The sequence below is a fragment of the Alexandromys fortis genome, unplaced genomic scaffold (assembly GCF_014885135.2).
Source record: "Alexandromys fortis isolate MF-2015 unplaced genomic scaffold, M_Fortis_MF-2015_v1.1 scaffold_40, whole genome shotgun sequence".
Classification (NCBI taxonomy): domain Eukaryota; kingdom Metazoa; phylum Chordata; class Mammalia; order Rodentia; family Cricetidae; genus Alexandromys; species Alexandromys fortis.
This window is the reverse complement of record NW_026067966.1, coordinates 7,385,076-7,408,436: the sequence shown is the minus strand read 5'-3', so window position 1 is coordinate 7,408,436 and position 23,361 is coordinate 7,385,076. Positions and strand designations below refer to the sequence as shown.

Sequence of the window (23,361 nt, the reverse complement as noted above, 5' to 3'; positions counted from 1 at the left end):
TGATTTGACACTCAGGAGAATAAAAACAAGTTGAGGGCAGAATGTACTTGGAAAAGTTTATGATAAATTTACTTATATTATTTAAGGATCATTTAGGATCATAAATCTATGTACCTCCATAATATTTTAATAGTCACTGTGACCATGGGATTAAAGTCCTTTATTAGCCATTTTTGTAGGTAAAAACAAAGGATTGACTACACAGCCAACTTCCCTCAGATAGCTATAAAGTCTGTTAGGAATACTGAATGACCAAAGAGCATGGAAAAATGCATATGAATAAATACTGAGATGTTTATGAAAGATATTTATGAAAGCTATTGACTTCTGTGTTTGAATATGCACATATAATAAAATAAATCTAAAAGCATTCAATGTTCTCCAATTTCATTTCTCTCCTTTGGGAATGGGTTAGCTCATTCAGGATCATTTTTGAAGACTTGGAGTGTGCCTTCTTTATTCATCTCTTGTTCTTCATACCTGCACTCTATGCCTGGCCTAATATCACCAATCAGTCCCTTCCACTTCTATTGATACAATTGATATCCACCTACAGGCACTTCCCATCCCCCACCTTTCAAAATAGAGCGCAATGTAGGAATGGAAGACAGGTAACCAATTTAACTTCACTGTCCAGATTATGACCTGCTGGAATTCTGGTAGTCCGTGTCAGAACATTAAAGATTTGATTGACCTCTGTCTGTGGCAATAGAAACCATGGCATCTAAATTAGCATCAGCTATGTTTTGAATAAAATTATAAGGTACCCTATCCTTGTCTTTTAGAAATTCCTCTTGTCGAATCCATGATTATCTTCATATGGCCTCATATTTCTTCCTGACCCAGACTCTGGACACATTTGGCAGTAGGACACCTACCCGTTTCAAGAATTACGGCCGAATAATAACCAACTGTATCAAATCTGTCTACTCCAGAGTAAGTAGGGCCACGGAAGCCTAAGAAACTCCTACACTCAGCAGCCACCTGTTCTCACCGCCTGACCAGGGAACGTCACAAAAGAGGGAAGCAAAGGGCTGTATGGAGGGTGGGGAGTGCTGTAAAATGCTGGCTGCGGGGTGTGACAGGACTGCTTCAATTCCGAGTGCACAAGCAACTGTGGCTACCTGCACAAAACCTGCAGACGCACATACATATTTAATAGGAGAAGGATTAATTAGGAAGAAAAGGCTCAGCACGAGTTGAAAGGGTGTAAGAGCAGGTAACGGGGGTTATGATCACAATATAAGGTATACATGTAAGCAATAGTAAAAAAAAATACATTTTGAAAACAAATTCCTACATTGTAGGCGGTAGTCTAGCTGATGGGACCGTCGCCTTCTTGTACTATACTCAATAAACTGTTTTTCCTTACAAAACGGAGAAGCTATTCTACTGAGACGAAAGTTCCAAGACCGGAGGCAAAAGGCCCGCCCCTCGCCACCCATCTGACAGCCCCGCCCCCAGGAGGAGGCGGGACTTCCTCGCCGCAGGACCGCTGCTTCCGGCAGAGTCCGGAAGAGAGTGCGGGGTGGCAGGGGGCGGAGCCAGTGCGGCGCGCCCAATCGGGACGAAGTCTTCGCTGGCCCGGGCTCTCGTGGGCTCACTCGCTCTAGGGAACCGGCACCATGGCGTCGGGCTGCAAGATCGGCCCGTCCATCCTCAACAGCGACCTGGCCAACCTGGGGGCCGAGTGCCTGCGCATGCTGGACTCGGGGGCCGACTACCTGCACCTGGATGTAATGGACGGGTAACTCCGCGGGGCTCGGGGCGGGCCGGCCGCGCGGGTCGCGTCGCTGCACCTCAGCGAGCGCCTGTTGGGTGCACGGCGCCCCTTTGCGACGGGCGGCCTCCCGGGTCGCTCTGCTGAGGGCACCGAGCCGGCCCGGGCTGCCTTCGGAGCCCGGGCCCCAGTCCTTTCCCCACCCCAGTAACCAGTGACACTAGGACCCGGAAGCCACCTTCAGTAGTCAGGGCATTTCTCTCAGAAGCCGGCAGGGAAACTGAGGCTCGGTGCGACCGGCACGACTTGTCCAAACTCAGATACCTAGCCCGCGACACAGAGCTGCGAGACAGACTCGTCCACGCTGGCGAGCTTGACACCTGTATTATGTGATCCCTAAGTTCGACCACTTGCTGACTTGTTTTAGACAAGCCGCTTCAGCCCTCACTGAGGTTCGGTTGTAGTGTTTGGAAAATGGAAGTATTATTGATAATAGAACGCTTCCGCGTCTTTGGAAAAATGAAATGAGCAAGTCCAGGGCCTGACGTGTAACAGACTCTCTACAGTTGTTAGTCGTATCGAATAACCTTTCCAAGTCTGATTTTTCTGTCTATTTTCTCTTCAGGCACTGCTCTTCAGGGAGGTCAGATTTTTGTAAGTAATTTTGAAGCATTGTAGTTTTAGCGTTATCGTGCTCAGAATCAGGGTCCACGTTTCCTAAGTCGGTTATAAAGTGAGAAATAAACCTAGACCCAAAGGAGGCCGTAAGACTTGCTCAAGATTACAGAAGATTGTGACAGACTTGGAACTTGAGTCTTCTTGGCTTTCACTAGCATTTCCCACCGGAAGTTCCGCATTGAATGATAAAAGCCTTGGGTTGAGATAGAGAAATAAATTTATTTCAGATAATCAAACTCTGTTTGCCCTCAGTCACATTGGCAAATATGTGTTATTTCCAAGAGGTTAGTTAGGCTTTTTTTTTTTCTTATTGGGGTGAAACTGGGGGTTGCTGTTCGTTTTTGGGTTTTTTTGTTTGTTTGTTTGTTTGTTTTTCAGAAAAGGTATATGTTACATCGACTGGCCTTAATCTCTGAATCTTGCCTCAGCTTCCCAAATGCTAGGATTGCAGGCTTGGGCCATCACACTGAGATGGACCTTTTTAATGTCACTGGCTACTCTGTAGCAGGTTTTTCTGCTTTTGCTCTCTGGTTAAATCTCTTATTTTCTCTTAACACGCACTGAAAGCGGTCCCCTGAACCAAGTGTGTAACATAAAGATTGTGGCTATGAGAAAACTCAGGGGTCTGGGCATGGGTCCGGCTGCAGGTGCAGCTCCGAGCCTGCTTATACAGAATGAATGAATGGAGAACACTCCTTTTCAGTTTGCTAATAGGAATATTGAATAGTAGTACTTAGGAGCACATGACTTTCTGGTCTAGTACTTTCTTTTAAACCTTCTTTTAAAACTTCCTTTATTTTTTAAAGTTGTAATATAATTACATTGTTTCTCCCTTTTCCTCCCACTAAACCCTCTCATATACTACCTCCTTGCTCTCTTTCAAATCCTTGGCCTCTTTTTAAATTAATTGTTATTACACACACACACACACACACACACACACACACCCTAAATACGTAACCGTGACCTGCTCATCTGTATGTTACTTGTGTGTACATTTTAGAGCTGGCCATTTGTTATTGTGTAAGACTGTGTCTCCTGTTCTCAGCATTCCTTAGTTATCTAGGTCTTTGTATAGGGCTGGGAACCTGGGGGCTGATGAGGTACAGTGCCATGTTTCATAGCCAAAAAAAGAAGGTGGAACCAAAATCAAGGCAATGTAACTGTGTCTCAGAAGTACTTTCTGTGTGGCCTGAACTTCTACAGAACCCTGAAGGAATTTTCTGTACTTAGTAATTACAAGTTTTAGTTAGTAATCTTCAAGTAGTAATTTATATTTGTATTATTTTCTCTCTCTCCTGATGTCTGTCTCTTGCTCACCTTGGTATCTGTGTGCATCCATGTTATCATTGCTTAGTAATAGCAGGAAGCATTGCTAGGAATAATTAATTACCTTTGCCCCTCCCAGCAGACATGAGTTTAGTAAATAACACAAGAAGGCAGACTTTTTTTAAAAAAAAAAAATTGTTCTGCTCTTGCTGGGAAGCACTGGCTTGGGAAACCTAAATTCTTCATGTACAATTTTTATGCCTTTTAATCTTTACCAACTTTTTTTTTTCCTTGAGTAAAAGCTGTTTCTACTTCTCATTTGCAAAAGAGGAAACCAATTTAGAGAAGTAGAGCTTCTCTCCCAGCGTCCTGCCTGAGCAGACAAAACCTGAAGGACCTGGTGTCGGCCACCTCATTTGCCACGTGGTGTGGTGTTTCCAGGGCAACAGTACAAAAGTGAGCTGTGGGCTCCCTTTACAAAGGTGGTCGGCCTCAGAATAAGTCCTTCTCTTTCCCACTTCACCCCCACACCCCAGTTTTCTACCTGCTTAAAACTGAATTTATCTAGAAAGTAAAAAACTGGGCTGGGAAACACTAGGTGGCCAGACACAAGTATGGTTCAATATCTAAAATAAAGGGCAGATTTATTTTCTGCAAAAACATTTTGAGGAAAACACAAAACACATCATGGCAGGATGGTGGCTGGAACGGGCTGATCCCAACCATGGAAGCAGAGCAAATATCTACATCTAAACTAGTCTTCAGGATTTTAAATTGGGGAGCTTTCACATGAATACTGGATTTCTGACTTGGTGTCAGAACTTTGGCATCCATATTGTGTTTTCTGATATGGCCATGATGGGCTGGAGTTGTGCGAGGCAAACACCTTTAACCAGTCCTACATTTCCTTGTGCCGTGTGCCTACCCCCTTCCAGCCCATCTCATCTGCTCAGTTTTGCTTTTTAACTTTGTCAACTGCAACTGGCTAGTGACTCTATGATACCTGATTCACAGGTAGATTGTTTTCTGGTTCCAGTCTTGGTACATTTTGTACCGACCTTAATTCTCTTACCGGCTTGTTTGTTGATTTGTCTGCAGTAGACTGCATTCCAGTTATCACTAAGTGAAGTAAGTATAGCACTGGTCAGAGGGCTGTAGCATGTGATGAGAGAGGAAGCTTGTGTTCCTGTGTTACAGCTGCTCTACTGGAATCCCAGCAAGCCCCTGGTTAAGGATTGCATTCAAGGAGGGAAATGTCAGAGTAGAATCGTTATAAAGTTGACTTTTCTGGTGAATTCCTTTTCTTTAGAGTGAATTCATTTAGAATTTTCTAGTCTGGTAAGAGATCTTTGAGGCATTTGATAAAAAGTCATGATCTTGGGTCTTTGGAACCTCAGGAGCCCTCATGAAGAAGCTGTAAATCCCTTGATAGTTGGTGGTGTCGGGCAATTTCAAGATGCTTGGTTTCATGCCTGGGTTTCTGTCCTTGTTGGTTATGGCTTAGCGACAAGCCTTTAGTTTTTTTTGTGAGAATATTGATGCATTTTGTGCTCCTGGTAAAGTTAGTGAACCCAGTTCATTGAATTATCACCAGGAACACAAACACAAATTGCTCACATAAGTTGAGAGGGTTTTTATATGTTACATTTGTGTTTCTCAAGTAAGTTTGTACTTATTTGTTTCTCAGCCTGCCTTTTGTCACTATATTTGTTTTCTTAATAAATAAGACATAAACTGAGCAGACTTAATTTCAAGGCCACACAGTAAATTAAAAGAACAGTATATGCAATTAAAGACTTTGTGTGAAGTTGTAGAATACTCCATTGGGATTGCTGCCAGCTTTCCTGACCCTTATTTCTACTGTAAGTAACTTAAGTGTGTCATCGAGCTCTGATAGCGACTGTCCTTAGGCAGGCAGTAGAATAGTGTTCTAGATACTAGAAATGGAACCGCCAAGGATCCGTCGGTTAGAGAACTCATCCACACTGGTCCACTTGTCCTGCTTGGGACTGTCGTGCATGTGAGTTCCTGTCCTCTCCCAGGACTGCTGTTCTAGCTGTTATCGTCCTGGCAGGTGAATGCCGAGACTAAGACTGGACTTTGTAGTGTGTGGTAACTCCTGCCACCTGCACTCACTGATTGTGTGAACGGGGCTGCATTCCCTCACCTGTAAAATACAGGTGCTACCTGCCTCACAGGGTTGCCAGATTTAAAGTTTAGTGAATGGGAAGTATTTGGAACTTATACCTAGACTGTAAGTTTTTTATGAGCACTTACCCTGCCTGTCATCTAAACTTGCAGCTTTAACCACAGCTTACTCTCTTTTACCCCCCCCCCCTTGTATCTAATCATTGTTGACAGAAACTCTTAGTTTTGCCTGTCTTTTTTTTTTTTTAAACCAATTCTTAGTATTAATACCTCTGCTGGTTTGACTGAAAACAGTCTCCATAGACTATCATAGAGAGTGGCATTTTTGAAAGTGTTGCCTTGTTGGGGGAAGTGTATTACGGGGTAGGGTTTGAGGTTTCAGAAGGTCAAGCCAGGCTCAGTGGCACTCTTTCTTCCTGCTGCATGCCAATCCAGAGGTAGAACTCTGAGCTCCTTCTCCAGCACGTCTGCCTGCATGCCTCCATGCTAATAATGGGCTCAACCTCTGCACCTGCAGGGCAGCCCCAATTATGTGTTCTCCTTTATAGGAGTTGCTGTGGTTATGGTGTCTCTTCACAATGATAAACCTAACTAAGACAATACCTCTTCCTTCCTTCTTGCAACTTATTGCTAAGTCCGTCTTCATGCTTCATTGTATGTATTTTATTACTTGCTTCTTGCCCTATTATCCCACTTGATAATTTATAGTGCAATAAACTCCAAACACCTGCATTCAGCGTTGGACACCCTTAATCTGATAGAACCTATGCCTGCTTTGATCGACAGCCTTTCTCCCTTTGACCTAAACTTGCTTATTTCTGCCTTCACTTGTGTTTCAGCCATTTCTGATGCTATACATCTCAACATTCCGTAGTCCTTTGATCTTCTAATGTAGAATGCTCCTGGGATACTTGCTTTTATTTTAATCTTTTGCCATTTTCCTTCTTCACATTGCTGTGCACATTATTGTTTAGATTTTCTCAAAGCCCAGGTTTCAGGAAGTAGCACTGTAGTCTATTTCTTGCTAATAATGTAGCAGTTGAATATGAGTGCCCTTCCATGTGCTTTTTCTGAGAATTCACCTTCTTCCACCCCATGGCTCTGTTTAGAAAGAGCTTTCTAGGCTGGGCTGGCAGGTAAAGTGAGAGCAGGAAGGTACAAGTTGAGCTTCTCTCATCTAAAATGCTTGTGACCAGAATTCTCTCAGATTTGGGGTTTTATTTGGATTTGGAATATTTATGTGTGCTTTGTAAGTTACTTTGGGGATGGGACACAGGTTCATGAAATTCATATATGTCTTGTGAAACTTTTATGTACAGTTCTCTTTATCGGGGTAGCTTGAACTCCTGATCCTCTTCCACCTCTCAGGTGTTGGGATTACCATGAGCACCATCACACCAATTTACCATCTTGTCTGTTGTGGCATCATATTGGTTCTCAAAAAGTCCCCAGTTTTATAGGATTTCAGATTAGGACTGCTTAGCCTGAGCTTTTTATGTTCTAGACTCTACAATGGCATATGTCACTTAAACTCACAGACCATTGATGAGAATTATCACAGGGGCTGTCTTGGGTGTACAGGCAGCTGGGGCTTCCTACTGATAACTGTCCTGCAGCTGAGGGTCTACTGAGTTGTTAACACTCATTCCTCTAGTCCTCTAGTCCTCTATTCCTCTATTGCTGATGAGATTGGATTAGCTGAGTGAAGGGAGTGTATGAGACTATAAAGGCTTTGCCTGTTCTTTATAAAACACAGGACTTGCTGTACCCAGTATAGGATGAACTACATGAGGGAGAGTGGTTTCCTAAAGATTTAAATGAGCAGGTGATACAATAGAAGGTGAATTAAGAAGGTTGAAGGTTCTAAGTGCTTTTGGTTGGTGGCAGGCCGACTTAATTCTGTTCCACAGATTACTAACTGACTTCTTTCAGGATGTCAGTTATAATGTTCCTGAAACAGAATGTAAACAGTATTTATTTTATTAGTCGGAGGTATGGAGAACAATCCAATATCTGGGGTGAACTATGCTCTCAATGTACTATTAGCTCTGATACACATCAAGTTATTTTTTCCCAGCACAGCTTTATAAAATTGCTTTTTTAAGTCTTTGCCTTGCAAGAATTTTCTATTAATTAAATTTAGTCATTTATTTTACATCCCAATTACTTTCCCCTCCCTCTCCTCCCTTCAACACCTTTCTCCCTCCACCACAGTCTACTCCTCTTCTCTTTCTGTTCAGGCCTCCCATGGGTATCAGTCAACAAAGTGTGTCTTATCAAGTTTCTGTAGGACTAAGCTCTTATTGTTTTCAAGCTGGGAAAGACAGACCAGTATGAGGAGTAGGTTCCTAAAAGTCAACCAACGCATTGGGGACAGCCCCTGCTCTACTGCTGTGAGTCCCACAGTAGTCCAGGCTGCACAACTGTCACACCTATGCACAGGGCCTAGGTCAGTCACATGCAGGCGTCCTAGCTGTCAGTCCAGATTCCATTAGCTCCTTACCCCAAGTCCACCCACAAGATCTCTTCTATTTCCCTGCCCCAGGAGATCGTGTGTCACTCCTTGAGCCCTCATTACCTAGCCTCTCTGGGGCTGTGGATTGTAGTCTCCTTATCCTTTGCTTTGCTTTATATCTTCTATCCACTTGTGAGTGAGTACACACAATGTTTGTTCTTCTGGGTCTGGACTCAGGATGCTGTTTTTTTTTTTTTTTTTTCTAGTTTAATCCATTTGCCTTCGATTTTTTTGATGTCATTGTTGTTAACAGCTGAGTAGTGCTCCATTGTATAAATGTCCCATGTTTTCTTTATCCATTCTTCAGTTGAGGGACATCTTACTGTTTCCAGGCTCTTGCTATGACAAAGCTACTGTAAACATAGTCGAGCAAGTGTACTTTGGGCTGACTGAGCTAATATGTCATAGCAGTTTTATTTGTAATACCAAGCTATTTTTTAAAGGTTATTGTTTAAAGTGTTTAAATAAATTGTCATTCAGTGTTGTGTGACTGAAGTGAATTAGAGGCAGGTTGAGGTCTGTATTAGAATCTCTTAATAATTAGTGTGTCACATGAGCAAGTCATAAATTTTTTGTCTTCTTTCCATTTCTGCTTGCCATGACTTATGAGTTATAGTCTTGTCATTATGAAGATATATGAGACAGCACACATTAATTGTAAGCCCGATCTTACCTGGTTACTTTTGCCTAATTTTGTCTAATATTAAAAATGTTAAGAATTATATGGGAAAAAATTGCCATCCCAAACATTCCTTTATTTCTTTCTCAGAAAGCATATTGATAAATGAAGAAATGAAATTGAAAATGTTCTCAGAGTAAGATTTATTTGTTTGTTTTGTAGGCATTTTGTTCCCAACATCACTTTTGGTCACCCTGTGGTTGAAAGTCTTCGAAAGCAGCTAGGACAGGACCCTTTCTTTGGTAAGTGGGTTGCTAAACATTTGAAACTGATTACATTGCTTAAATAAAGGAAACAGAGGTTGGTTGATCAAGTTCATCTGGTACCCTTCTCCTGTTATGTCCTGTGCTGGGCCTTCATCAGCTTGCTCTTAGCAGTCCACACCTTTCCCTTCCCTTCTGCCGTGAACTTGATTCTACCTGGAAAAACTCTTCTGCTGAGGGCCTCATTGACAGTCATCAGATCATTTGTCCTCTCCTCAGAGAGGACTTTCTGAGCAACTGGTCCAAACTAACTTTAAACACTTTTCATTCTGTTCTTAGAGCTGACTATAATATCCATGAAGGGAGGGCTAGAACTCAACTCGTGATTTTCTTTGATTTATTTATAAATATATATTTATTATTTACATATTATTTATAATATATAACTTATTTATTTGGGTGTTTTGCCTGCGTGTATATGTGTGTGTGGTCCCCTCAGAGGCCAGAAGAGAGCATTGGATTCCCTGGAATTGGAGTTAAGAAGGGTGTGCGCCACCGTGTGGGTGCTGGGAAGGAAGAGCAGCTCATTAACTGACGACTCTTCTCTCCATCCCCAGCTTTCTTCAGGCGAAGCAGACGTTACATTTGTATGACTAGTAATTGAATTTATCATTCAGCTAAGTGTTCTAGCACTCAGTTTATTTCTTTCAAATAATGGTCTTTTCAAAGATGAGCTTCATTTCATGGAATAATAAATATAAAGCGTTTTTGTTTCTTTTGCAGGAGTTGGTTTTTGTTTTTGTTTATAGATCCCTCCAACCCAGAAGCGATTTGAACTGAAATAGAATCAAGCTTATAATATTTTATGTAACTTCTATAATTAAGGAAAACTTGTTTTTGTTTTTTTGCAAGTAGAACATTTTATAAAATACTCTAGCTGAAATGTTCAGGTGATAGTTCTAAAACCCATATATAACTATTTATATTAGAATAAAAATTTGTTTCTCATTCGCATAGGCATATTCGAAGTCCTCAGTAGCCATGTGTGTCTGTTGACTGTTGTCAGTAGTGCAGCTACGGGCACAGCCTCTAGCAAGTGTGTCCAGCCTTTCGACGTGCAACATGTCACTGTCAATACAAAGTTCATACCTGACAACCACACAGTTGAGTTACAAAAACTAAACAGAACCAAACATATGAAGTAAGCTTATGGTTTTGTGTTGGCCTTAGCCATCCCTCAGCTTCTTCAGGCTGCGCCTGGACATCCCTGGGAAAGGATTCATCCATTTTCAGAGGATCAAAAGAATGTGTATTATTGCCTCATGTCTACCAACATGTTCATCTCTTTAAATTTTATGTACTTAAATATAATCTTGATTTATTTAAAACTTAAAAAAAGTTTTGGGGGAAGGGAGTTTTTAAAAGTAAGTTTCTTCTTGAATCTGCTTGTATTGCATACATGACTTTTTAAAATTAAATTTGTTATCTTGATTATGAGAAATGATGAACTAAATCTCACTGCTCCCACATACGGTTGCCACACATCCCAATGCTCTCTTTCTCATATATTTTTTCCCCTGGTTTTTCCTTTCTCTTTTATCTTGACTCGTGTTCTCATTTCTCACGGTTTCCTATATCTTCTATCATCAATCTTTCATTCTTATAATACCACTGCCACCACCTTATACAATCTACTTTTTCATCCTGGATTTAGGCATACATGTATGATGTATACATGTATATAAATTTGCTACTTAATATTTTAGAAAATTTGTTCAAAATAAGGATGAATAAATTGTGTTAATACTTGGAGTCTGAGGCTTTTATTTTCTTCTATAGTTCAACAGTTTGATTTTGTTGTTGGATTTTGGTTGTGTGACAGTTGATGCATGACTGGAGTTTAAGAAGTAGTCCAGGGCTAGAGAGATGATGGTTCAGCAGTTAAGAGCACTTCTGCTCTACAGAGGATCAGGGCTTGGTTCCTAACACCTACAGCAGGTGTCTCACAGCCTTCTGTAACTCCGTCTTGAGGCTTCTGTGCATACCTGTACTTATGTGCTAATATCAACATAGAGAGACATACACATAATTAAAAGAAAGATCCTCTAAGATAACTAAATAGGTTGTCTGCCGTTGTCTATATAACCTCTAAAGTTCTGGGGTTTTGTTGGTGGAACTGAGATCAGAACTTGAACCTTGCACATGCCAACTTGAACCACAACCTTTTACTGTTTTAAAAAATCTTTAAAAATTTTTATACGTGTTTGTGTGTGTGCGCACATGTGTGTGGGTATGCATATGGTACAGTGACACAGTGCACTTGTGGAGGGGAGGTCAAAGAAGAGCTTTCAGAAGTCATTGTCTACCTTCCAGCCTTCAGAGGCTGTCTTACTGTATACTCCACTTATATTCTCTCTCTACCTCCCATCTCGTCATAAGAGAGCGGGGACTGTACATGGGACCATATTGCTGGATCAGCTTTTCAGATTATAAGGTTTACGTGACTAGCACTTCTATCCACTATGCCATCTCCCTAGCCCTGCTTTTACTTTTGAGTCAGGCTCTCCCTAAGTTCCCCTAGTTGACTTAGAACTTATTCTGTATCCCAAGCAGGACTTGAGCTTTTAATCCTCCTGTCTTAGCCACTGAAGATGCTTATGTTACAGGTCTGTACCATCTGACCCTGATATTTTGAAAGCTCTGACCTGTGCAGTCTTAGTTTTGAGTACAAAAACCAGCTAAGAAATAAACTAACAAGACAAGTCTTTATTATCTAAGGTAGTGGTCTATATTGTAGGGAACCTTAGAAGCCCTCTTTAGCTCATTTATGAGGTTAATACTGTAACCATCTCTCCACACTGGTGCTGCACGTCGGTGGTGAGTGAGTTTTTTGGTGTCATAACCAAGTCAGTGATGCAGTGACATTAGATTCCTTCTGTAGTGACTGTACTTCACTGCTGTGTGCATACATACAGTATGCATCTTTGGTGAAGCAGTGTAGAATATTTATTTTAATAAGTTTGTCTTTGAATAATGTCTTGTTGATTGTCACGTTACAGAGTAAGAAGAACAAAGCACTTCTACTGCAGGGTGTGGTGACGCTTTTGACTTGGTGATGTTTCTTTGGCCAGACAACTTGCACCATTACATGAACTAAACTGGCTGCTTTTTCCGAACACCAGGTTTTTCTTGGGAAAAAACAAAAATGACAGCTAAACTGCTTGTTTTAGAAAGTTGACTGTTATACAGACTTTCTTTTTAACTAACAAATTTGTCACTTGAAAGAGAATACCTTGTGTTTGTTACCAAAGAGCTTGTAAGAAGAAACTGTGGTATGTTGTGTTTGCAGCCACACCTAGAGATAGATGCTCCTCATTATATCACGGCGTTGTTCCCACAAACCCATTGTAGGATGAGACATCATAAGTCAAAAGTGCATTTGTGACTAACCTCTAACATATCATAGTTATGCCTTGGCTGTTTCAAATGTGCCCAGAGTACTTGGATTTTTATCACCTGTATCTAGAAGACACTTCCCATACACTGTGCAATTTTGTGGGGGAGGAGGATCTCATATAACTCAGGCTGCCCTTGAACTCTTGATCCTCCTGATTCTACTTCCAAAGTAGTACAGGATCAATGTACAAGACTGTGCCTAATGTAGAGTCAGGCTTATTAAACTTCTCCAGTCTTGACTCCTTATTCCCTGAGAAATTTTTACACAGCCCTGGGTATACAGATATATAAAATAAGCATATAAATCATATTTATTACTAGTAATAGGGTATACAGTAGTTTATTTTAAAAAGATTTTTGGTATGCATATGATTTCACCATTTATTAAAGATTAATGCAAACTTGTATACTACCAAGATGTGCTTGTTTTTAAATAAAGATTATCCAGATATTTGCTACTACAGGATATAGCATCATTAATGATTGTCTTACACATATCTGTGTTAAAAGCATAACTTATAATTAGTCTCTGTGACATTTTCTTACTGTAATACTTGCAACAGTGTGAGCTGATACTTGGAGGAGGCACTTATGACTTGTCCACTTGTCACCATCACTACACTTGTGCTGTGCTACTGATAGCAGGTAAACATCAAGATAACCAGAGGATGAACCTGTTCGTTACGTAGCTTGACAGCCTCACTTCTAACCTTTTTTCCCATTGTGGACAGCAAATCAGACTCCCAACAGTGTCCTCTGACTTCCACATGCACACACTTGTACTTACACACACAATAATAATAATGATTTTATAGAAATAAAGTCAGTCATAAACGCTGTGGTACCTGGACATTGGATGTGACCACTTCAGCCAGCTGCCAGGTTGTGAACAGGCAGTAGAACGTAGTGTGTGCAGCAGAAAGATGACTCAGTGAGAAGGCTGGTGTGGGCTACACAGTGTAAAACTTACCAAGTGGTTTTTTTTCTGGAACTTTTCTGTTAATTATTTTTTTTTCTGTTAATTATTTTTAGATCACAGTTGACACCAGAAAACTTGCAAAATGAAGCTACACAAAGTAAACTGCAAAAAGCAGAACTTCTGTACTTTCTCTTAGTATTTCATGTGCTAATCAGTATTTAGAAAGGTCTAATGCATATAACAACTGCACAGCTAGCCAATATCAGGCAGAGAGTGCTAGAATCTGTCTGAGAACTGCTGATCTTATGTGAAGTTTTTTACCTATTAACATGTTTTTGTTAGTTAGTTTAGAAATGTATACAGTAATGCTGGTATATAAAGGAGTTATTGTCTTAACTCCTTTCCAAGCTTTTGATTTTTATAATCTTAGTTAAATGTATGTGTGATGACCAAAAACCAAACCAAACAAACAAACAAACAAACAAACAAAAATCCCTGTAGTGTGACTTCATCTTATGAGCTGGATGTCCCTCTCAGTAATGAACAGGAGATGTCTTTTCTTCCCAGATATGCACATGATGGTGTCTAGGCCGGAGCAGTGGGTAAAGCCAATGGCCGTGGCAGGTGCCAATCAATATACCTTTCATCTTGAGGCAACTGAGAACCCAGGGGCTTTGATTAAAGACATCCGGGAGAATGGGATGAAGGTAAGTCGATGGTAGGAGTCATATTTTATACCAGTGCTTGTCAAAGATTGAAAGATAGGTGGGGGAAATGACAGGGAAGCGACTGGATGTGGGCAGCTGGAATCCAGTGTTAAAGTATGAAATGTTTGTGAGCTCTTATTCCACTTACGTTTCTAAGGTCACTACCCTGGAACCATTCACATGTAATGGCTATGTTATCTTTAAAAAGCAAACAAAAATAATGCTAGGACCCTGTCTGGCTTGAGTGTGTCACTGAGAGAGGGAGTAGATACACAGGGTCAATCCCTGAAAAAGAAGCTATTTGTAATTGATACCCACTGGCAAGGAGAAAATCGTTTTTTTACAGTGGAGTTTTACTGGGTCCACTAGCCATACTCTAGGGTAGGCACAATCCCAGGAGTAGTTGGCCAATGCCAAAAGAACTCCATGTTTTTGTTTTTTTTTTTGGGGGGGGGGGGCGGTATCTCTTTTTTGTTTGTTTGATTTTTGTTTTTGTGTATGTTTGCATGTTTGGTTTGGTTTTTCGAAACAGAGTTTCTTGGTGTAGCTCTCTAAACCAGACTGGCCTCAAACTCAGAGATCCACCTGCTTCTGTCTCCTGAGTGCTGGGATTAAAAAATTAAATTTAAAAAATGTGTATTTAAAATACACATATGCCACCACTGTGGCCAGGCACGTTTTTGGGTTTTTTTTTTGTTGTTGTTTTTTGTTTTTGTTTTGTTTTGTTTTTTTTGTTTTGTTTTGTTTTTTAGCAAAAGCAGGAGAGACTATAAAGGTGGGGAGGAACTGGGAGGAGTTGAGGGCATGATCAAAATATATTGTAAGAAAAGTATTTTTTGGGTTAAAAATCAAAAAAGGGAAAATAAATCCAAATCAAACACTGATGTCATACTCTGAATAATTTGCATACTCTCTTTTGTAATTTGATTTAAAAAAAACAAACTTGGTGACTATAATCCAGTAGGGAAATGATGTGGTATAGCATTTGTCTGTTGCAGGTTGGCCTTGCCATTAAACCAGGAACGACAGTTGAATATTTGGCCCCCTGGGCTAATCAAATAGATATGGCCTTGGTAATGACGGTAGAACCTGGGTTCGGAGGCCAGAAGTTCATGGAGGATATGATGCCAAAGGTAAGAAATATTCTGTTCTGGGTTAGGCTTCTATTATAAATGTGTATTCAGTAGACATAATTGTATCATGTGTCATTGAGACATGCCTGATTTGGAGATGAGGGAACAGATACTGTTCAGATACTGTAATACAGATAGATGCCTTCAGATACTGTAATACACTATGATAGGTTTTAAAATAAAATCTAATATTTTAACTATATTGCAAAGTTTTAAAACTTTTATGACCTAGGGTCACTTGAGAGTTTTCATTAGAGTCTTTGCAAAGCTATTACAAGTTGAATGTCATTTGCTACATTACTTTTATAAACATAATCTGCTTCAGTCTATTGAAAGTGACCCCAATAATGTTATGTATGTGCTAAGCTTGTGTCAGCGGTGACGCTTTGTGAGGTTGGTTGCTTTCCCCTGCCTGTCCACTGTAGGAGTCACTGTTTCTTCGTGTATGTCTAGGTTCACTGGTTGAGGACCCAGTTCCCAACTCTGGATATAGAGGTCGATGGTGGAGTAGGTCCTGACACTGTTCAGAAGTGTGCGGAGGTGAGACTGCCCCTCAACTGTGATTGCTCCTGGAGAGCAATCTGCGGGACAGGCTTGTCGCCAAAGAATTGCTCAAGTGGATGTTTTTCTTGGGAAAATATTTTTGGTTCAAATGTAGGATTAGGAAAGTAAAGAACAAGAGAGTTTCTAAATATATAAATTGTTAAATAGTAAACTCTGGTCTCCAGAAAGAGTGTGTTGAATGTTGTTAGCCCATCACAAAACCATTAAGTTCTTTAAAAAGATACATTCCTGACTGAAGACACACAGAGAAATTTAACTACCCAATCATGCTGCTCTTAGGATTTAAAGTCCTAGCTGCCTGCTTGTGTCTTAGAAGAAATGACTAGATTTACTTCTGTTGAAAATCAAGGCCTAGTTCCCATTTGCCAAACTAAGCCTGTTTTGTCTAGGGAGCTACCCTACTTAGTTCTTTCTGTTCCTGGTTATCACAAGGTGGCAGCCCTGAGAACTGCAGGTCACATGGTCACTAGTTGGCAGCCCTTCCTGGAGAACTGCAGGTGATAATAAGTCTCATGGTTCATTTTTATTCTGCCAAATACAAACCATCGAGAGCTTGGCAGTTACTGAGAATGCAGACATGGGAAAGACAGGAGGAATGTGAATTGTAAGTTCCAAGCCAGCATGGGCTACGTGACAAGACCCTAGCTTAAAAAAAAAAAAAAGAAGTCAGTGATAAGTATTTTGAAGATGACTGGACAGATGATCACTGAGCACATTAGCTATTCGTTCCTATTAAGTTCTGCGGTGCTAGTCCTGCTCAAATTAAGAGACATTTTAATCAATAGTCCTATAGATTCTAAAGAATGATACTGGAAATAGCCGCTCTACTATCAGTGACTGGGTCTCACTGGAAAAATTTCCTCAGCATATGGTTTTCCAGCTTCTAACAGTGAATTACACAACAGAATGGGTTTCCCTCCACTCAGATCCCATGCCCAGAGCTATATTTTGAGTTATCTCATTTGAGCTTTTTAGGGTTTTCCCCTTACCCCCCATTTCTTTGCCTCCACATTAAAAATGTCATCCATGGAGAATTTCCTAAAGCATTGTAAGCCATGCTGGAGTCTAAGAAAGCATAAAGACACATTTTTACATTCTTTCTGACACAAAATGACAAGGCACCGAGTTCCCAGTGTTTTGTGGATAGCTTCTCGTTTTCCATTGACTCCCTTCAGACTTCCTAGAAACAAACAGCTACAGTGTCTACAGGCCTTAGTGTCTGGGGTCATTGGTATGTTAGGAAAGACCTAAATGGAATTGAGGATCTAAAAGTTCAAAGCTCTTAAGTATTGGCAACAGTACTGTATGCATCTCAGGACTAATTAACCCACTAGTTCAGTGACTTGGTAGACACATTTACAAATAATTGTGTGGCCTTATATATAAACCTTTTCCCTTCGTAACTCAGTGAATTAGAGTGCTGCAGTCAGCTTCTGGGAAGCACTGGCAGAGCCAAGGGTGGACAGGCTACTCCAGGACTTCTGTACTGGTTTCTTCCACGCTAACATAGCTGTGTGCTTCTTGCAGGCAGGAGCTAACATGATTGTGTCTGGCAGTGCCATCATGAGGAGTGACGACCCCAGATCTGTAATCAACTTACTAAGAAATGTCTGTTCAGAAGCTGCCCAGAAACGTTCTCTTGATCGATGAAGTCACTGGAACCCAGTTTCTGCTCATGAAATCTTTTTACTGGAAAAGAGAAATATTAACTACCAGATCACATTGAATCGAATCGAAGCAGTGCTGCATTCCAGTGATTAAAATCAATTGTGCAGGATGTTCAAGAGGTTAGAAATAACTACCTTTTTAGTGATGCCATTTAGAGATTAGCATGATGAAATATTCATGTTTATATTGGGAAATGATTTTTGTAAAGAGTGAAAATATGGTTTTATGATTACAGACAGAAATGTGTCTTAGTGCCTAAAGAGGAAAAGTAGCTACTATGAAAACCATTTTTCTGTATTTTTAAAAAAAAATATTCTGTTATCTCCCCAGTTTATTCCTAAAGCAAATGACATCCATATTTTCTGTTTTGTGACATTTATTTATATGCCTGAGATTATGAATGGGATGGGACAAAAATCAGAAGCTTTGCTGGGGTGGCATGTCATGGTCTGGCACCTGAAACATTTTTACTTTTTAATCTTACACTTGGTTTATTAAAAACTATAAAAATAATTTTTGAAGCCTAGGGTTTCTGATATGTAAGCACAGACTTTATCAAGGTATTTTCTTTTTCACAGCACACTATGCAGTAATTCCTCCCTGCTCCTGGTTCTCACTCAACCCCCATGAGGGCTGTGAAGTAATACATGGTGATGGCTCTGAGCAGAAAGGAACAATATAGTCTCTCTTGGGAGCTCCACTGGGTTGCATCCAGGTTGGCCCCATTCTAGCTCACCCAACTTATTTTCACTACCAACTCATAAATGTTGACTGTGTTGAGAATTAAAAGCATAACATGATATTGTAAAGTTTATAGTTCTACTCGTAGACTGTAGGGGATGTGTATGTTTTGTAAGTTATTAAGCACTTTGATTGTGCTTAATTAACTCTTAGATTGTCCTATAATTGTGAGGCAGGTATTTCTTGGGCTGGTACATAGAAAAGGTTCAGTAAGAAGGCTTTCTGGTATGTCCTACTGCTCTGACTACAAATAGCTCCCAAGAGATGAGTTAGAAACAAGAAAGGTTCTTTGCTTTTTTGTTTTTAGTGTAACTGTACCCTCTAGCAGAGTCAGAGTGAGCCAAGATACTCTGGAACTAGAGATGTGACCCGAAGGATGTACATATAAAGAAAGAAGTAGGCTAAGAGAAGACAGGATACAGACTTCATCTATGAACTAAGTATTAATAATAAATACTTAGTGTTCCCAGTTACCAAGGGACTGGAAATACATATTGGCAACTTCACACTTACTCTTGAATATGACAAGAACACAACCAGTATCAGTAAATATCTTAAGGCTACTATGAGTTTTGATAAATAAGTTTTAAAAAATAAGAATACTGACAAACATAGGCATGAAACAGATTGCTGGGGCTTTTTCCTACCCTCTAAGGTAAAGTTTATTAATACTTGTTTTTATTTTTGGCTTAGGAAAAGTTTGTACCATTAGTAATAATATTTAATCAAATCACACAGTACAAGGCATATAGAAATAACTTTAATTAAAAAACTATGTAGAAGATTATAATATCAGTCATGACAAAGATTTGAATTTTTTTGCTGGGACAACTTGTATTTTTCTGGCTTTTGTTATCTTTTTCTTTAAAAATAAATGTACTGTAAAACTATAACAAAAGTTTGTAAGTATTGAATTTGAAAGGTTCCCCTACCCCCTTTTTGCAGGGACCAGTTTAATTTCTGATCCTCAACAAAATCTTCAGTATCTAATCCCACAGACACTAAGCCCAGTGGCCAGATTTTCAGTACTATGGGAACTACAAATTGAATCACTTTTCTTTGCATAACAAAAAGTGGTGGATACAAATTGTCCTTAACTTTCATCTAGAAAAAAAATGGTATTATAGCTCTGGAAAGAATTTTCTTTAATGTACACTCTTCAGTATTCTATATTAAAGTCTTAGTCTTTGAAAAACTTGAATTCTTGATCTAGGATTCTATTAAGAGTAGATATTTGAGTTAAACTATTGCAAAGAGAAACCAATTTAAAGTTTCTAGCTGTACATTAGCTAGAGTTACAACCATATTATGATTTGTATGCTGTTTTGCATTTTAAATTGCTGTCTTGAAGAGGTACATAAAGCAAATAAAACAGGGTGAATTTTCAAAGATAATAGTTTAAAAATGTATCAATATATTAAACTCTTAAGTTGCTTCTCTTAATTCTGTTAGGAGTAAGCAGAAAGTCTGTGGTTAGTTCAAGAGAGAACAATGATTTCAAATAAATGAATATTGTATTATCTGATATAAGAATTTCCATAAATAACTTATATTGGTTAAACAACTTTTAGAATAAAAGAAAAAACCAACTCCCCCTCCATAGTCCAAGCTTTCAGATGTCTGTTTCAGTCCACACCTGTGCTCGATATTCATGGCAACTTACACTGCATAGAGTAGTTGATCATGCAGTTTCAAGACTAGGTGTGTGTATATGTGTGTATTCTGTATACACAATAGTATATTCTCATATATTATTGAGGCAATTTTAGTGAATTGCCATGAGAGTAGAAGCAAAGAATAGTCGTCCTTTGATGCAAATCAACTGTGTTGTTAAGGCGGGGCTCTTACCTTAACAGTTACCCCATAGTATGATTTGGCATCAAATTGCAGCAATTAATAGCTTAGTGCTTGTGATCTGTATTATTGACAAACACAAGTTACTAGCATCTGTGTAGGTGAAAAGCTATCTACTTCTGTGATTCAGGAAGGAGAAAGAAACTTCTCTGGCCTGCTTCATGAACAGTGGAAGATGGATTCATGCAACACATCCTCCTTTTCTGGAATCGTGACTAGAGGAAGTGGAAGATCCACAAGAGGGTTTAGGTTTTTTTCCCTCTTTTCCTTTCAGTTACATAGTTTTCTTACTATATTCTCTGTCACCTATTTCTTTTAGCATTAGTAACTCCTATGCCAAAGGTTTTATACTCTTCCATCCCCTCTAACTGCATTTTTGGAGGGTGGCCATTCTCTGGTGTAGTGCTACAGAAGACTTCCTTGCAGATGGCTGTGCTCGCCCCGTCAGTCTGATCCTTTCTTTCATCTTGGCATAATAAGGCTGCTGTATCCTCATCCTTCAACGGAAAGGCTCGTCGCTCCCACCACAAAGACTGAAAGGGGAAACATTTTCAGTTAAGTTTCACCTAATTTGATTATTTGCTAAGGAATTTATAATGTCAGTTTTTATAATTACTCTTTGAGCATCTAAGTTCAGGTTTTTGTTTCTTCTTCATGTCAAAGTGGAATATACTGAGAATTTCTTGACTTTAAGGAATTATTTCTTTACTAGGAAAAGAAAGTACTGCCACAGAACCCTTTAAGGGTGTCTTCCCTTTGCTGTACTCCATTTCTGTCTCATTGTTATCACAGATACACACTAGCTGTTTCTGCAACTTGCATATTAATCCATCCATTCTTGATCTAGTTATTTTTCAAAACTTTATGGGGATAGATGTGTGAGCTTTGTGTAGTTCTGGGATATACTCTTGTAAAGTAGGAGCTGGATCAAGTAAAACCCTTTCCGAGAAGCAAAGAAACAGAGCTGTGCTTACTGTGCACCATGTGCCGGTCTCCAGTGTTCAGCTTTGTTCTGTAAGGAAAGTGCAGGGGAATCCCCATTCTCTAACAGGTAAGTATGTAGACAGGTGGCAGTTGTTACTGATATGCTATGCCCAAAAAACTAAAAATACAAAAAATTGCTAATATAATGGAACTAGGGTACTCCACTATGTACCTTCATGGACATGCTAGACTGAATGTCTCACTGAGTTTGATATGTAATAAAACAATGTACAATAAATTCCTACACATAGGTGAGATGAAGTTAAAAGGTAATTAAAACACAATATAATCATATAACCTAGGCTTACCTTGATCTCTTGACTATCATTTAAAGAAAGTGAGTCCTGAGCGCACAGACTGGGGTTCTCTGCTGGGAGCTCAAGGAGGCTCTCGGCAGCACACTGCTGACCACTGCTAAGTTCACTGGGGTTTTCCTTCAGAACCAAGTCCTGCCCTTCCAAGTTTTTATTGTAAGCTCTAGCAAGGAAATAAAGGAATACAGGGTATCACTGAGTCAGTACTGTCTTTTTCTCAGCTCAAGGTCATGTGATGCTCTTCCCAGTGTTTTTACAAAAGGTTGTTATCCAAAGTTTAAATAAAGTTCATCCTCATTGAGTTATCAATAATAGTTACAGTTATTTGATTTTTACAGGACAGAAAGGCCATGTAGTTGACCTTTATATCCTTTGAATTATTGGGTTTTTCTATAATTATTTTAATATACATGAAAGCTTTAGTTCACATTTTTCCTCTGTATTTCTGGAAAGTTGTATCTAAGATGTAGAAAAGAACTGGAATCCTCAAGTTTCATTTCCATTAAGAGAACTCTTTCAACAAAGATTTAGAGTATATCTGAACAGCTAAGCAGAGAAAGGACTTTAATATTATTTAACTAATTGACAGATATTTCTTAAGAGAGAAGACAGCTAGATTTTACATGAACTTGCTTTTTTAGTTGTGGCTATATTAAAAAATAAGAAAATGTAACTGCAAAAATACTACAGGTATTTTCAAATAGATAATTATTAACTATATCATAATTATTCTCTCCCGAAGTATTCTTATGGGCTTGTATCTGACTTCTGAGTATGAATTTGGCTCTATAGTACATGTTCTAATGATCATCCTGCCTCAGGAAACTCTGAGCATGTGCCCATATCCAATGTTTATATTTTTTAAAGTTCCATGAACTACTTGCCTTTTATACTAAAATAAAATTTCTCAAAGAATTTGCGTTAAGTATTATTCTTGAGGGTTTGCTAAAATGGATTACCTAAACTCCAGTAGCTAATGCTGGGTTCACTGTTTAAGTACATTGAAATAACCTGCTTTTAGATTTTGGAGCAGAGGTCGTCACTGTGCAGTCTGTACTGCTCTTAAACTGCAGAGTCCCCTGCCGCTGCCTCCTCATTATTGGCATGTGCCACCACCATGCCTGTGTGAAATGACATGCTCCTAATAACTGCTAGGTAAGTATGATACCGTGACTAGCAGCACATGAAAAAATATAGTACTAGAAACTCATTTTAACGTATATAATTTCCCAGGTATATTTTGAATGTAAGTTTGTATATAGGTGCCACTTTGCATCCTGAGATTTCCTTGTCAGTGGTCTTTCTTGGATTTTTTGACTAGTTTCTGTTCATCCCTCATCTACTGCTTTAATGTTTAAACTTGAAATACTTGCCTGTTATTTCTTCTATGCCACTTGCTTTGCTCCCAGAGTGACCACCTAGCTTGCTCTCTCTCTTCATATTTTTTGTGTCTTAGGGAGAAGACTTCATCAGAAAGATCTTCTATCTGGTAAGATTTTTGAAACAAAAAAAAGGGGGGGGTGGTCAAAGAGTCATTTTATGAGCACAAAGCCATATAAAACATCCTACTCTTGGCCCATATTTTAATATGTACCTAGATTATAAATGGGTCCCCAATGCTCTCCATTTGCCACAGCTTATGGAATGGTTTTGTTATTTTGGGGGGACAGGCTCTTGCTGTACTAAGGTGAGCTTGAATATACACTCTTTTACCTTAGCCTCTGGAGGGCAGAGATGACAAAAAATAGTCTTAAACTTTATTCATTCTACAGTGTTCTAAAAATATGTCAATGTCAAAAAGTATAAAAC

The 23,361-nt window shown here is 39.5% G+C and overlaps 2 protein-coding genes across 12 annotated transcripts in view; one reads left to right on the top strand and one right to left on the bottom strand.

Moving 5' to 3' along the window:
• Positions 1-1,552: 1,552 nt before the first annotated feature.
• On the top strand, positions 1,553-18,192 carry Rpe (ribulose-5-phosphate-3-epimerase). Of its 3 annotated transcripts, XM_050154335.1 has the most exons (7): positions 1,553-1,736; positions 2,346-2,374; positions 9,172-9,251; positions 14,155-14,294; positions 15,293-15,427; positions 15,881-15,967; positions 17,519-18,192. In XM_050154335.1, exons 1-7 carry the CDS (start codon positions 1,626-1,628, stop codon positions 17,639-17,641), a joined length of 705 nt encoding a protein of 234 aa, XP_050010292.1. In that variant the 5' UTR covers positions 1,553-1,625; the 3' UTR covers positions 17,642-18,192. The 3 variants fall into 3 exon arrangements, with proteins under 3 accessions (XP_050010292.1, XP_050010293.1, XP_050010294.1); XM_050154336.1 differs by lacking the exon at positions 2,346-2,374 and having other exon boundaries at positions 1,555-1,747; XM_050154337.1 differs by lacking the exon at positions 2,346-2,374 and having other exon boundaries at positions 1,601-1,736.
• Positions 18,193-19,140: 948 nt separating this feature from the next.
• The window catches only part of Kansl1l (KAT8 regulatory NSL complex subunit 1 like), a 91,082-nt gene continuing 86,861 nt past the window's right edge, over positions 19,141-23,361 (bottom strand). For 8 of the 9 annotated variants that reach the window (XM_050154328.1, XM_050154329.1, XM_050154324.1 and 5 more), the window contains 3 exons: positions 22,926-23,038; positions 21,547-21,715; positions 19,141-20,787 (listed from right to left, as the gene is read on the bottom strand). In XM_050154328.1, coding sequence (XP_050010285.1) covers positions 20,557-20,787; positions 21,547-21,715; positions 22,926-23,038 — 513 coding nt within the window. In that variant the 3' untranslated portion in view covers positions 19,141-20,556. Of the gene's footprint in view, positions 21,716-22,925; positions 23,039-23,361 lie in introns of all 9 variants that reach the window. The other variant, XM_050154330.1, reaches the window with a different exon arrangement.

Excerpts from the sequence above, each read along its gene's own strand:
- Rpe (XM_050154335.1), top strand. The coding sequence starts at position 1,626 with ATGGCGTCGGGCTGCAAGATCGGCCCGTCCATCCTCAACAGCGACCTG. Across the intron at positions 1,737-2,345 it reads CCGACTACCTGCACCTGGAT|GCACTGCTCTTCAGGGAGGT; the intron begins GTAATGGACGGG and ends TTTTCTCTTCAG. Across the intron at positions 15,968-17,518 it reads CTGTTCAGAAGTGTGCGGAG|GCAGGAGCTAACATGATTGT; the intron begins GTGAGACTGCCC and ends TGCTTCTTGCAG.